The 14,227-nt window shown below is 38.9% G+C and overlaps 1 protein-coding gene across 2 annotated transcripts in view; it reads right to left on the bottom strand.

Annotated features, from left to right (window-relative positions):
• Window positions 1-14,227, bottom strand: part of GALNTL6 (polypeptide N-acetylgalactosaminyltransferase like 6) — a 423,107-nt gene that overhangs the window by 237,150 nt on the left and 171,730 nt on the right. For both annotated transcript variants that reach the window (XM_009900801.2, XM_054166080.1), the window contains one exon: window positions 10,442-10,580. In XM_009900801.2, coding sequence (XP_009899103.1) covers window positions 10,442-10,580 — 139 coding nt within the window. The remainder of the gene's footprint in view (window positions 1-10,441; window positions 10,581-14,227) is intronic.

Genomic DNA, 14,227 nt, shown 5'->3' with positions numbered 1-14,227 from the left:
GCAGAAACATGTCACCCTTGTGATAAACAAATGAAAACAACAGAAAATGAAAAAAAAGTTCAGACCTGCAACTTCTAGGTTGAAAAAAGTACAGATGTTCTTTCGGAAAAGTAGCAAAGATAAGCATGTATATCAAATATTGCTGTAGGTCCTAATGCTGATCTACATATATTTTCTGCTTAGTTTGCATTTCCACTTTATAAAAGTCACTTAGAAATCAATATTTACCCCTTTACTGTACAATGACCACAATGAAAGAAATGTTCCAAATGAATTAAAAAACCCCACAGCTACTGCAGTTGTATTTGTCAAATATTAACTGTCAGAGTTGTGAATAAACAACCAAGTTTTCACATGCTTTCCTAAAAAACAACATTGAAATTTGTAATTCAGACATTTCTTCCTGAAACATGTCAACAATGAATTTAATGACACACCATTTCCAAGAGAATACTTTTGGAAACTTTTTAATAAGCAGTTTGCTGGTGGAACACATATGCACAATGGAAAGAACAAAAAATGTTTTGCAAGAATATGAAGTTCTGGAGAAAACATTACTCATTACCTAGTGATAAAAAGTATGTATTCCAACATTTTTGGGAAGAAAAAAAAAATCCACTACAGCAAGAGAGTTAATTAAAAATTCCTTTTCTTATCCGTAGGAAAAAGTAGAACAAAAGAAGCCTACTATTAATATTGTAGTTGCTGCAGCTTGCAAATTAAGAAAGGCACCTACTGAAAACTTCACCTGCTGTTGCCAGCTGTTTGTTAACAGTGATGCTTCTTGGATTAGAACAAATGATATTACCATACATATGTGTATTTTTTATGCCATTCTTGAAAGCTAGGCATTTGCTTCCTTTTGTATTTTTAACTTCCTGCAAGTATGATTTTAAACCAAATAATTTCTCTACTTCCATAAAATCAGAAACCAACAAATAAAATCCTGAAAGAATATTCTGTCAAGGGGAGTCTTGGTCAGTCTTCCCCAGTAACAAGTGACAGGACAAGAGGAAATCCTATGGGATTGAGGGTAGTCATCTAATTCAATCTACCTTAAATTAGTACACTAAACTGATTTTTTACTCCAGTTTATATCACAATAATTTCCATGAAAGTGCTTTCAGTAATCACTCCTGGCTATATACTCCACATCATGTCCATACTGATAAAAGGATAAATATTTAATGATGCTAAGAGCACCCAATTTAGAATAGAATAGAATAGAATAGAATAAACCAGGGTGGAAGAGACCTTCAAGATCATCGTGTCCAACCTATCATTCAACACCACCCAATCAACTAAACCATACAACCAAGCATCCTGTCAAGCCTCGCCCTGAACACCCCCAGCGACCCCACCACCTCCTCGGGCAGCCCTTTCCAATGGGCAATCACTCTCTCTGTGTAAAACTTCCTCCTAACCTCCAGCCTAAACCTGCCCTGACGCAGCTTGAGACTGTGTCCTCTTGTTCTGGTACTGGCTGCCTGGGAGAAGAGACCAACATCCGTCTCTCTACAACCTCCCTTCAGGTAGTTGTAGAGAGTAATAAGGTCACCCCTGAGTCTCCTCTCCAGACTAAGCAACCCCAGCTCCCTCAGCCTCTCCTCATAGGGCTTGTGTTCCAAACCCCTCACCAACTTTGTTGCTCTTCTCTGGACTCGTTCCAGCAAGTCAACCTCCTTCCTAAAGTGAGGGGCCCAGAACTGGACACAGTACTCGAGGTTTGGCCTAACCAGTGCAGTGTACAGGGGCAGAATGACCTCCCTGCTCCTGCTGGCCACACTGTTCCTGATTTGACTAGTCTCTCATTACTTTCATTATACTTTTCTTCAGTTTCATCCTTACACCCATACTTGTGTTACCAAATAGCTTGGTAGAATCTGTAATGCTCAGTGTTTGAGGCAACATTCATTTGCTTTGCTCAGAAACACAAATTATACTTCAGGTACAACTACATATTTATAAATCGCTACAGCTTACCCTGTTCAGGTATACTACCAATGCAGCCTCATCATTAATGATTGGTAACCAGCTGTTTACAGAACTGGAGACAAAAGTGCATCTGGATCGGGGCAATCCGAGGCACTGATATAGGCGGGGCAATAACTGGCTTGAGAGCAGGCCTGAAGAAAAGGACTCGAGGGCGCTAGTGGATGAGAAGCTCAACATGAACCAGCAGTGTGCACTTGCAGCCCACAAAGTCAACTGTATCCTGGGCTGCAACAAGATGGCCAGCAGGTTGAGGGAAGTGATTCTCCTCCTCTTCACCACTCTTATGAGACCCCACCTGGAGTACTGCATCCAGTTCAGGAACCCCTATTACAAGAAAAATATGGAGGTGCTGGAATGTGCCCAGAGAAGGGCCACGAGGTTGATCAGAGGGCTGAAGCACCTCTCCTATGAGGACAGATTGAGAGAGATGGGCCCAGGCAGCCAGGAGGGCCAATGGCATCCTGGCCTGCATCAGGAACAGTGTGGCCAGCAGGAGCAGGGAGGTCATTCTGCCCCTGTACACTGCACTGGTTAGGCTGCACCTCGAGTACTGTGTCCAGTTCTGGGCCCCTCACTTTAGGAAGGAGGTTGACTTGCTGGAACGTGTCCAGAGAAGGGCAACAAAGTTGGTGAAGGGTTTGGAACACAACCCCTGTGAGGAGAGGCTGAGGGAGCTGGGGTTGCTTAGCCTGGAAAAGAGGAGACTCAGGGGTGACCTTATTGCTCTCTACAACTACCTGAAAGGAGGTTGTAGACAGGCAGAGGTTGGTCTCTTCTCCCAGGCAGCCAGCACCAGGACAAGAGGACACAGTCTCAAGCTGCACCAGGGGAGGTTTAGACTGGAGGTTAGGAGGAAGTTCTATACAGAGAGAGTGATTGTCCATTGGAATGTGCTGCCCAGGGAGGTGGTGGAGTCACCATCATTGGAGGTGTTCAGGAGGAGACTTGATGGGGTGCTTGGTGCCATGGTTTAGTTGATTAGGTGGGTTGGATTGGTTGATAGGTTGGACACGATGATCTTGAAGGTCTCTTCCAACCTGGTCTATTCTATTCTATTCAGTCTGGAGAAGAGAAGGCTCTGAGCAGACCTTATTGTGGCCTTCCAGTATCTGAAAGTGGCCTACACGAAAGCTGGTGAGGGACTTTTTATTGTGTCAGGTAGTGATAGGACTAGGGGGAATGGAAGAGAAAAATAGAAAAGGGTAGATTCAGATTGGATGTTAGGAACAAGTTCTTCACCATGAAGTTAGTGAGACACTGGAGCAGGTTGCCCAGGGAGGCGGTCTAAGCCCCATCCCTGGAGGTTTTTAAGGCCAGGCTGGATGTGGCTCTGGGCAACCTGATCCACGGCAGGGGATTGGAACTAGATGATCCTTGAGGTCCCTTCCAACCCTAACAATTCTATGATTCTAAATGAATAAATGGTTGTCAACAAGAGATTATATTACAACCTTGGAAAGCAAGCTTATGTATATCAAACATGAGTCTAAATTAACATATCTGGACAGGAGAAGGGGATGAAGAAACAAAAAAAAAAGTCACAAAAACACCTGGAAGCTATTTCCAGGAGGCACTGATAAAAGAGGACCACTCATAACAACACAGGTAGTGAAAAGGAGTTATAATCACACAGTTATAATTACAAGATTATTATTATTATGATTATTTTCTTTTGTAGGTTGGCCACCTCAGCTGGGCAGAAATAAAGAAATAGTGCTTCCACTTCAAAGAATAGGGATAGTTCTGTTTAACCCCCTGAGTTTATATGTAAGAAAAGAAGTCCTAAAATATCATGCTAGCTTAAGAAAAGATGCAGAACTGCAAAATTTTGCATCTATACAGCCTCCCTTAACAGAAACATGTAGAAATCTACCATCTGTTGAAGAGCACATGAAAGAAAATAGGCTTCTAAAATTACGAGAAAGGAGAGCATGACTGGCAACATTTCAGCCACTTTACAGCAAAAGCTGATTCATAACAGCAGCATTTTTTCTGACCTTGTGGATATAGCAACAACAATATTTTATGCATATTAAAGGATGCCAGTAGCAATGCCTTGCTCAGTTACAAAGCTCTGTGCCCTCTAGACACATCTACAACCCTGTAAACTGCCCCTTCTGATGGGTAATGTTTTAGGAAAAGTTAAATGTCTTGTACACAGCCTTCTGCTGCATTTAGGAAGCAAGGTAGCAGCCTACTGTGGCAGTTGCTAGATCATAAAAGTAGCCCACCCTCAATTTTATCTTCTTACAGCAAGTGCCAGAGAATGTTACAGCAAAACAAAGACATTCAACTTCACCCCACTGGTTTTGTCAGTGCATACTCTCTTATGTGAGTTGGGTGTTTTTTTTTCAGATATGTCCCTTTCCCCCGCCTTTTACTAAAGAACTATAGCTCCCAGTCCTCTATAAACTACCACCACAAAATATTTCACAGTGAATGTTTACATAGTAATTGTCTTAGCATGTCAAAGTATTAAATTTACAACAAGAAGCTTCAGTCACACCATCCTTCTGTTCCAATCTAGCTTTGTCAAGCAAGCCTGATGAAGTAATGTTAACTAGTAATTTCTGCTGCCACTTGACAAGGCTGTAAAATTAGCTTGTGAGCTGATGGAAGAGAAAGCAACCTTTATTTTCACAATGGCTCACAGCTGGAAAGCAGGCAGGCATCACTGAGTATGGACCTGAATAAATGTCACAATGCTTTTCCCTACTAGAACAAACAAACTTTCTTCAAAACATTATTGCTCTTTTAATTTAAGTATAAACAGAATGAAACTATACAGTAGAAATAATCTGTGTTACTGCTCTAAAATGCACTAACAGGTCTTGGAAATGAAACAGGCGAAGCTTTGTGTTCTTTATGTATGTTTCCCTCAGCATGGACTTCATCAGAGCTGATAGAGATGAATTAAGTGCTTGTTACTTTATGTCAAATGGCATCATGCAGAGTCACTCCAGCAGCACTGCATGACTTTGAAGAAGTCAAAGTCAGTGAGTTTGCCTCACTTTGTCCTTCAAATCAAAATATTTCTCTAACCAAGGGAAGAGGTGGCGGATAAACTTTACGACACAAAGCATGTTTACATTCACAAAACTTTATAGTGAGGTATAAACCCATCATCATTCATGGGAAAACCTTAAAAAAATAGTAATTAATCACATGTGTTATGAAACATATCTACTCATCCACATATATTAAAACTAGGCTTGGGAAAAAATAATAGAAAAAAATGAATGCATGTGGTAATTTCCTATCATCTCAAAATCCCTCACAAGCGAGCCTGTATCAGCGGGAATCCTAGTACTATAATTACATTCAGTTTAAACCTTGTGCTTTATTATCTATGAATTCCAAAGTATCAGCAAGTAGCCTAATTTATTTAATATATACACGTGCACACATCCCTAAATCACTTCTTTTTTGAGAGAGAAGGTTACAGAAATATTTGTATTTTGAGACAGTCCTGCTGTGATCTGCCTACATGTCTTCTCTACTTTCTTTCAGAGCAGTATGTGACTAGCTTCATACCTCTCCCAGCTTCATCTTCCATACAATATGTATGAGATAAAATACTGGGCAAGATATCACTAGGTCTGAGCGGTGTCTGTAATACCAATTCACAGCCAGTAGAAACAGGAGCAAGCAATGAGAATGCCTCTTCGACCACATATGCCAGCACAAGCAGTAAGTTCTAATGCCTGCTACCACATCTTGTGACAGCAGCATGGCAGGCTTTACTGGATACTAAGTAACATGCGAGGCATCTAAACACACAAGAACTACTTTCCTCCACTTATATAAACAGCTTATTTCTTTTACCAAATTCTTTTCAGTAAACAGAAAGAGACCTATCAGGCTTGGACACGTCTCACTGGCCTATTAAGTGATGCATGCCGTTTCTCACCAAAAGGACAGAAGGGTAATCATCAATCTTTACCCCCATTTTAGCTGACGCTGTCATATAAAAAAGGAGACAAAGCACCCAGAAAGCATTTGGGAACTATTCCGTGTCGTTTGTTACTATCAATACTAGGAGAACTAAGAGAAGGTATGACAGAGACAGAAGGCCAAAACTGCACTTCAAATCAGATGCCCTGAGGCAATTGCAGAGAACAGTGTGGTAATGCTTGGAAACAAGGACATTGCCTACAACATTTTGGACCGTGTGAACTTGCACCTTCACTGCATTATTCAGTAGCTACACAAAATGCTTCCAAAAGCAGTCAGAGTAATAACCTCCAGCTTTCTCACTACCCCACGAGAATTCCAATTTCAGTTTAACCAGTTGCTCTGTGGCCAGGTAGTAAACAGTGGTATGAGGCAATGAAGCCTATATGTGTATATAAAGACATTTCTGATTTCCAGAAGTGGAACAGAACTAGAAAGAAACTACCTACTCTTTTAGTTTCTTCCAGCATATAATCAAAAATTCAATTGAAGATCAATCCAAACAACTAATTAATTCCATAAGCCCTATGAAATACTGTAAACTTCAGTAGACTTTAATTAGATTAAATAATTTTTCTTCAGTGTTTTGAGGTGGGGCAAGCTAAGCTTTTCTTTAAGATCATAAAACGACTAGAGAATGCATTGGAATCTATCTCAGAGTACTGAATTAAAGACAGATTTTACAAATTTTATTTTTAAGGACAGTATACATAGCTTAAACTGTGAAAATGGACTGCATTTATAAAAAGAAAGCAATTAAATACATCCAGTGTAGTAACTGAAAATTTTTAGAGGACTCAGATATGAATAACTGCATGATTGTATAACTATATTTATATAACATATCCCTTACCCATGAGAGTCTAGTAATTCTAGTCTTTTGAAAAGTTTACTAAAATATAACTAAGGATTAACACTAACTCTGCAACTATTCCAAAGACACAAAAAGATACAGCCAAAACACCCCAACAACCCCCCTCTAAGAAATCCAATCACATATTTAGCCACTTCTGAAAATACAAGGAGCAGCAACTACACCACATTCAAGTGTTTTGAGAGCAAAACCAGTCAGGCGTTCTCTCAGCTTCTGCTGCTAACAAGAATGAAGAGTTGGAGAGTTTCAGTTATGCAGAACAGGTAGAGTGAAATTTGTGTTTTTCATTATTAAAAAGAAAGAAAATCTCATTAGTGTTCAGGACACAGATCATCTCACAGCCTTCAGCTAAACTTCATATTCAAAGAAATATGGGTAATGCATTTCTTCTGAGGTCTGTGAAAAATTTAATGTGTAAGAGAAATGAGCATAGCTCTGACTTCTGAATGGTGATGGGAGCAACAGTGAAAGGCCACTGTATCACACAGTTAACTGCAAACCCAGTAGTCAGCGACTGGAAACACTGGCTACAATCTATGCAGGCTAGAAAGCAGACATCACAAAAATGAGGTTAGGCATCGTTATTGTACAATATGAAAACAAAGAACTTCAGCATAAAATGAATCTATCTGTGCCCAGGGAAACCTCAAAAAGGACAGGATTCCTTGTCACAGATTACTCAGGCAAACCAACAAGGATTTATGCAACTGATCTGTGGCTACATAAGTTATCAACAATTACAAATTGTAGAAGAGAAGACTGTTGAAATCCAGGTATACAAACATACCAAACCCAAATATTTGAAATCATAATGCTCATTATTCTATCATTATCAGGAATTAGCTTGAATTCCTTGTTTCAAGAGTAGAAAAACTAAAAAATTGGATGCTCTAGTTTACAAGCACTTAGGAGTTTGAAACAGTATACATCACAACATTTATATTCACTGTTCAGACTAGATGATTGCAATCATTCTTCCGAGTCTCACTAAAATCATATTTGGAGCACTATTCAAAATGTTACTGATTCATTTTGCTTCTTTGAACAAAACCAGCATGAACATCAGAATATTTAATAATGCTGAAAAGATAAGAATTAATGTCAGCTGCTATATTAAATAATTAGAATAAGTAGTGTTTGTCTCTCTAGACTAGAAAACAACATTTTTCCTAGCTTTAGTAGGTTCGTTGTACTCCAGACTACAGAAAGTGACATAGGGCATGCAAAGAGAAACAATGAAAAAACTGCTTTTGTGTAGGTTTTTTTTTTTTTTTTAATATATATATATTGGTACAGAAACGATAACAAATAGTAATTCCATTACCAATTCTAATTACTACACAAAACTCATAATGTTGCCTTCCACTTTAGGTGACCAGGACTTTTGTTTTCAATAGTTCACACATGCTTCTGAAGAGAGGACGCTTTTCCAAAAGTGAAGAGACTGGCCTCCATCATATTTAAAGTACAGCAGCTGGGAAATTGGCTTGCTTCTGACAGTAGGTCAGAAAGCATTGTCAGAATCATGTCTCTCTTGAAAGTTCAAGACAGACTTGCTCAAAGGTGTAACCAAAAGAAGTACTGAGCCCAGCTTTGCAACCTTCATCAGGGTACTACTTGTATGCAATTTTAGCACAAGAACATCCTTTGTCTTTGCATTTAGATGCTAAGCGATACAGCCAATTAACTAATGAACTATTCATATTATAAGTGTTTAACACAAGGAAGGTTAAGAGGACATAAGACAAGTTAGTTCACTCAGGACACTATCAAAACATCCACCATGCAAGGCTTCACTGAGCACTATAGGAACCTAGCTGAATTAGAACATGAAGATGAAGCAGAAACCTAAGGATTCAAGCTTCCCAAACACAAAAGTCACCCAAACGTAGGTGAAAGTCACCGGTGGATTTGTGCAGGGAAAAGAGGGCTGGATAAAGGCTGGTGCAGCACCATCTCGTTCCTAATATGTCATTTCTGACAATATATTGCTCACACTGCTTCTGGGAAGATGCAAAGAAATGTCATTGACAGTGTGAACAGTAGCAGATGAGAAGCTGCCAGAAGACCAAACTACAGAAACACAAAGGGAAGATAAACACACCAGATTCTTCTGTATTTAGCAATTGTCCTCTGTGGTTTTGTTAATAGAAAAGAATGCTTGATGAACAGTTATCATGTCAACAATGTAATTTAATACAGCTTTGATACTCTACAGCTGTACATTAGCACTCAAACTTCTCAGAAGCACTCTTTCTAGAAATAATTTCAGGTAGCTTGGCAGTGTTAAAGGCAAACAAACTATATAAAACATACCGATTGTTAAAAAAACAAAGAAGCTGCTTCTTTGGACTTAATTCTATTCAAACAACACTAACATATATGAACTAAAAGAAAAGCAGTGTTTTCTGAGTGCAGCATGGCAATCAAATAAACACCTCTAATAAAAGATTTAATTATATTTTTTATTATGTTAAAGACTCCATTGTGTTTTTTAAAGCCTTGCTACACAAACCTTTATATAGTGTTCATTCTTTGAAAAGGACAGTTCACATTTAATGGAACAAGAAGTGTTAGTTGCCATGGTGTTTCTCTCCCCACAATGCCACACCAAGAACTTCTGCCAAGTTCTCAATTTCTGTTCAGTTCCCTGAAGAATTTCAAACTAATTCACACAGCACAATTGTACAGGTTAATAAGTGACTAGCTACGTTAACCTGCAGTATTGTACAATAGAGGGAACTGTATCCAAAGGAAAATACAAGCCTGCTTATCCAGACAATTAGCTTTGCCATACTCCTGTACCTTTTCCCCATAACTTAATTGTGCAACACCCAATTAAAAGAGGAAAAAGCACCACATAAAGAGACAAACTAAGTAATCTCTTTGTTTTGAGCTCAGAATAATTCTAGAGGACTACAGCCTGTTTAAGACAGGAAGCTCTCCTCTTTGTATAAGGCAGCTAAAAATTACAGAACATGAAAATAAATATTTGCTGAGAACTGCATAATCGTTTTCAGATGAGTGGTATATTCCAGAATAATCTTAATCCTATTTCTCTATAGAATATTACTGCTATCAAGGAACAATAACATAATTCAAGCCTGTCTAATTTTGCATGTGCATACCATCATTGCTCATTCTGTTTTCAATTCTGCACCGCATAAATCAGCTATAGTATCAGCACCTGGTAAGCTGTAGCTATTGGATTGCTCCTACTTTTCATGTAAAAAAGCCAAAAGAAATATTTTGGAGACACAGACTCAAAAATTTAATGCAAATTGTCACCCTGCCCCCCCAGCCTAAAGATGTGAAGCTATTACCAAATGAGAACCTTAAAAACTATACAGAATAAATAAACTGCTACCTGGAAACTCCACAAAAATAATTCTGCAACTGAAAGAGGCCTCTGTAGCCCTAATGTGTTACTAAGAGATAGGAGTTTTAAAGGTAGGTATAGAATGATTTAACTATGGTGATTAATTTTGCGGTTCCTATTTAATGAAATGGTGACGTTTTATGGGCTGAGGGGGTCACCTTCTGGGAAAACAGGTTATATAAACAAAGAAAGATTAAAAAAAATATAAAATCAAACAGTCCAGGAATCAATTTACTTACTTTGGATGTCGGATGTCTGGCAGGGATCGTTCCAGCGCTATATTGTTGCTAACAAATATGTTGAAGCCATTTTCCCTATAAGCAGAATCATCATGGTCTTCCTCTGTAAGGGGGTATGGCTTTCCATGTTCACCCTTCCCTACAATGAAACAAAACAATTATTTGCCTCAAACTGACAGCACAAAATACACTACAAAGACAAAAATAAGTTAAACTGAACTTCATTCAGTACATGGTGTCTGGAACGTTTCTTACACTGTCTTCAGTGACTCTCCTGTTACTTCAAAAGCAAAAGTATGAGGATCTAGTGTCATGCAGAGAGAACATCAGAAAGGCAAAAGCCCAGCTAGAACTGAATTGGGCTGCTGCCATGGGGGATAATAAAAATGTTTTTTACAAACACATTAACAACAAAAAGAAAGCCAAGGAAAACGTCCACCCTTTGGTGGCTGCAGGGGCGAACACTGCTATCAAGGATGTGAAAAGCAGCTGAGGTACTTAATGCCTTCCTAGCCTCAGCCTCTAATAATCAGACCTATTATCCTCAGGGTATTCAGCCTCCTGATAGAGAATAGAGAGCAACATCAACTCCCTGTAATCCAGGGAACTACAGCCTGACCTTGGTACCAGGGAAGATTATGAAGCGGCTCATCTTGGGTGCACTCACACAGCAAGTGCAGGATAATGGCTGGACCAGGCTGAGCCTTCATGAGTTCATGAACGGCAGGTCCTGCTTAACCAACCTGATCTCCTTCTATGACCAGGTGTGAACCACCCAGTGGATGAGGGAAAGGCTGTGGACCAGGTGTCTACCTGGACTTTAGTGAAGCTTTGGACACTGTCTCCCACAGCATTCTCCTCAAAAAACTTGCAGCCTTAAAAGCAAGCTTTCATAGCAAGATTATGAATAAATGGATCAATTCCAGCAATATTTCTTTTGATTCACATAAGGAGCTTGATTATCAATTCCTCTACATTTTAGCAGTCATGCATCCCTCCCCACTCATCTTTTCCAAAAGCAACTTCAGCACTGCAGTTTAGTGTCCAACTTTCCAGATCAAATAAGGAAACCAAATGTTTTGCTCTGGGCTCCTTAAACACTCTTGCACTGCAAAGGACCAGCCAGATGCACTCGGTGCTTCTAATGTCTCAGCACTGCTGATTTAGTTTCAGAAACTGACCACTTCGGTTCCCTAAAGAAATCATCTGCTTGTTCCCTTGCAAAGAACAGACTTTCTATTCCAGCTTTTTATTCCCAAGTTAGTTCTCATCATCAGTCACTTGGCTTGCTTAGCACCCACCTCAGGCAACTATACCTCTATCTTTTCCAGTCAGAGAGCAGAGAACAAACAGAAACACTTCAAAGAAAATCAGGTTATAAAAGCCTTCACTTCTTCTCAACTGTTTTTATTCTTCTCATTCTTGCAGGGAATGAACTCTTCAGAGTTTCTAAGCCCTCCATGCCTACTCAGGTTCTCAAGAAGACACACTTTTCTTCTACATCTAATTGATCAGCTTTTATAACCTCTCTATCCCTCTCCCTCCAGGCCCTCTCGTAGGAAAGTATTTCCTTTTACCTGAGCTATTTTAAAGAAATTAATCAACTTCCCAGCTGGATTTGACAAGTGACCAAGTCCACCTGATCCTCACCTAATCAGGAGCAGCTGCAGGAGAGGAGGAAGAGCAAAGCAGCTGGGAGCTGAGAGAAACATGCCGTGTTATCCTTAAAGCCCAAAAGCCTCTGTCAGTGTTCTATTTCATATTTCACAAGCACAAAATACAGAAAGCATAGCAATTAAAGATATTATGATTACTCAACTTCAGATTTTTTCCTTATTTTTTAAAATTATTATTCCAATAGTAGTGCATATAATTACTAATTGTAAAACAACAATTGTAAAGCAAGTCATTAGAGCCATTCAGAGAAAGTATGGACTTGGACAAATATTAGATGCTCTGGAAGGCTTTTGTAGCCCAGCTCAAGGATGTTATTGTCTCCTAGGAAACAGTACACCTTGTACCTAGCCCTAAAGGTTTGAAGTTTTTTTCTTGGTAATTTGTGATAACTGATTAAGAACACCTCTGTTGAGGTATCTTCTGATTATATTGCATGCAGATTTAGCACAAGGAGAATAAGCTTTTTTTTTTTAGCACATGGCATAAAATGAAGACTAGGGAGAGACAAAATCATTCTGTAAACTCAGCAGAAATGTGTATTAGCAGAATAATGGATCTGGATCAGCCATGTTGCTACAGTTGCCAGGTATGATAATTATAAAGACAACAGAGGTATTGCTGCCAAAACACATCAGCTGTAAATCAGTCTGAACACAACAGAAGAGTTCTTCACTACTGCAGTGGATAGTGGACCTTGCTTAAAATTGTAAGCAAAGCATATTGAAACTGGTTCTGGTTTCAGGGTCTTTTGGATTTTGTTTTTATAATTCAGATGAACATTATTTATAATTCAATAGGCATGATAAAAAAGATTGGCTTTGCCATAATAAGTTAAAGTAAGTTAAGCAATTGCTTGACATCCTAACACAAGAGACTAAGTGGATAAAGAACATAAGCCACTCAGTGTCTGTGGGGAAGAACTGTATACAAATCTGGATTATTTATGATCTGCACTCACTACTATTACTTTATTCCATCAAGACTTCACAGTCACACCATGTCAAGACTATAATTTGCAAAAATATTTAAGCATACCCTTTAATTCAAGCACTCAGCCACTCTTTGATCCAATATTTGTATCAGGGAGTAAGAACTCCCTGTTCTAAAAGCTTTACTAAATACATGAACCTACATATAAGTCTTCTTACTTACTGTGCATCTTATTAATTTTTAATACAATTCTGCAGATTTTTAAAAATAAATGTTGTCTATTACCATTACCTATAAATTTTCCATCCAGAATCTAGTATAATACTGTCTGTGCACATCACATGTAAACTCGGACCCCATCCTCTCACACAAAAGTTATCCCAGGAGAACAGATCTTACCCTAGAGCAATATTTCAATACAGAACGGAAGTATATGGGGTGAGAGTGACTGTATTTCTTAGTGAGAGTAGACAGAGGAACACAAATTCAAACAGAAGGCAGTCATGCATCAGCTTATAAAAAATATGTACGGAAAAGGGGAAATAAAGATCATCGGCTGAATAAAAACATTGAGTCACATCATCTTTGCTACATAAACTTCAAAACTGTTGCACTATCCTCCTTGATCTGGGAGTTGTTTAATCATGTCACGTTCTCCTTTTACACTAGGAAAGGAACTGCTTGATTTAAACAAATGCATTTTTTCAGTTTGCATGTTTTGCATTAACTTCCAGTAAAAAGTATGAAAACTTCAATAAACGCATGAAGGAATTTTCTTTCCTGTTTTTGTTACAAAGAGAGAAAATTGTAACTGCACACGCCTCACATGAATGTAAATGCCTTCATGTCAAATGGGACTAAGTATACATGTGTGTGTATGTGTATGTATATATATAAACCATATATATAACATATATATATTATATAAATATATATATATTATACACACACACGTATGTAGAATAGAATAGACCAGACCAGGTTGGAAGAGACCTTCAAGATCGTGTCCAACCTATCAACCAATCCAACCCACCTAATCAACTAAACCGTGGCACCAAACACCCCATCAAGTCTCCTCCTGAACACCTCCAATGATGGTGACTCCACCACTTCCCTGGGGAGCCCATTCCAATGGGCAATCACTCTCTCTGTATAGAACTTCTTCTTAACATCCAGCCT

Source organism: Dryobates pubescens, chromosome 1, assembly GCF_014839835.1.
Source record: "Dryobates pubescens isolate bDryPub1 chromosome 1, bDryPub1.pri, whole genome shotgun sequence".
NCBI classification, from domain to species: domain Eukaryota; kingdom Metazoa; phylum Chordata; class Aves; order Piciformes; family Picidae; genus Dryobates; species Dryobates pubescens.
The sequence above is the reverse complement of the archived record's forward strand: the minus strand, read 5'-3'. Positions and strand labels throughout refer to the sequence as shown.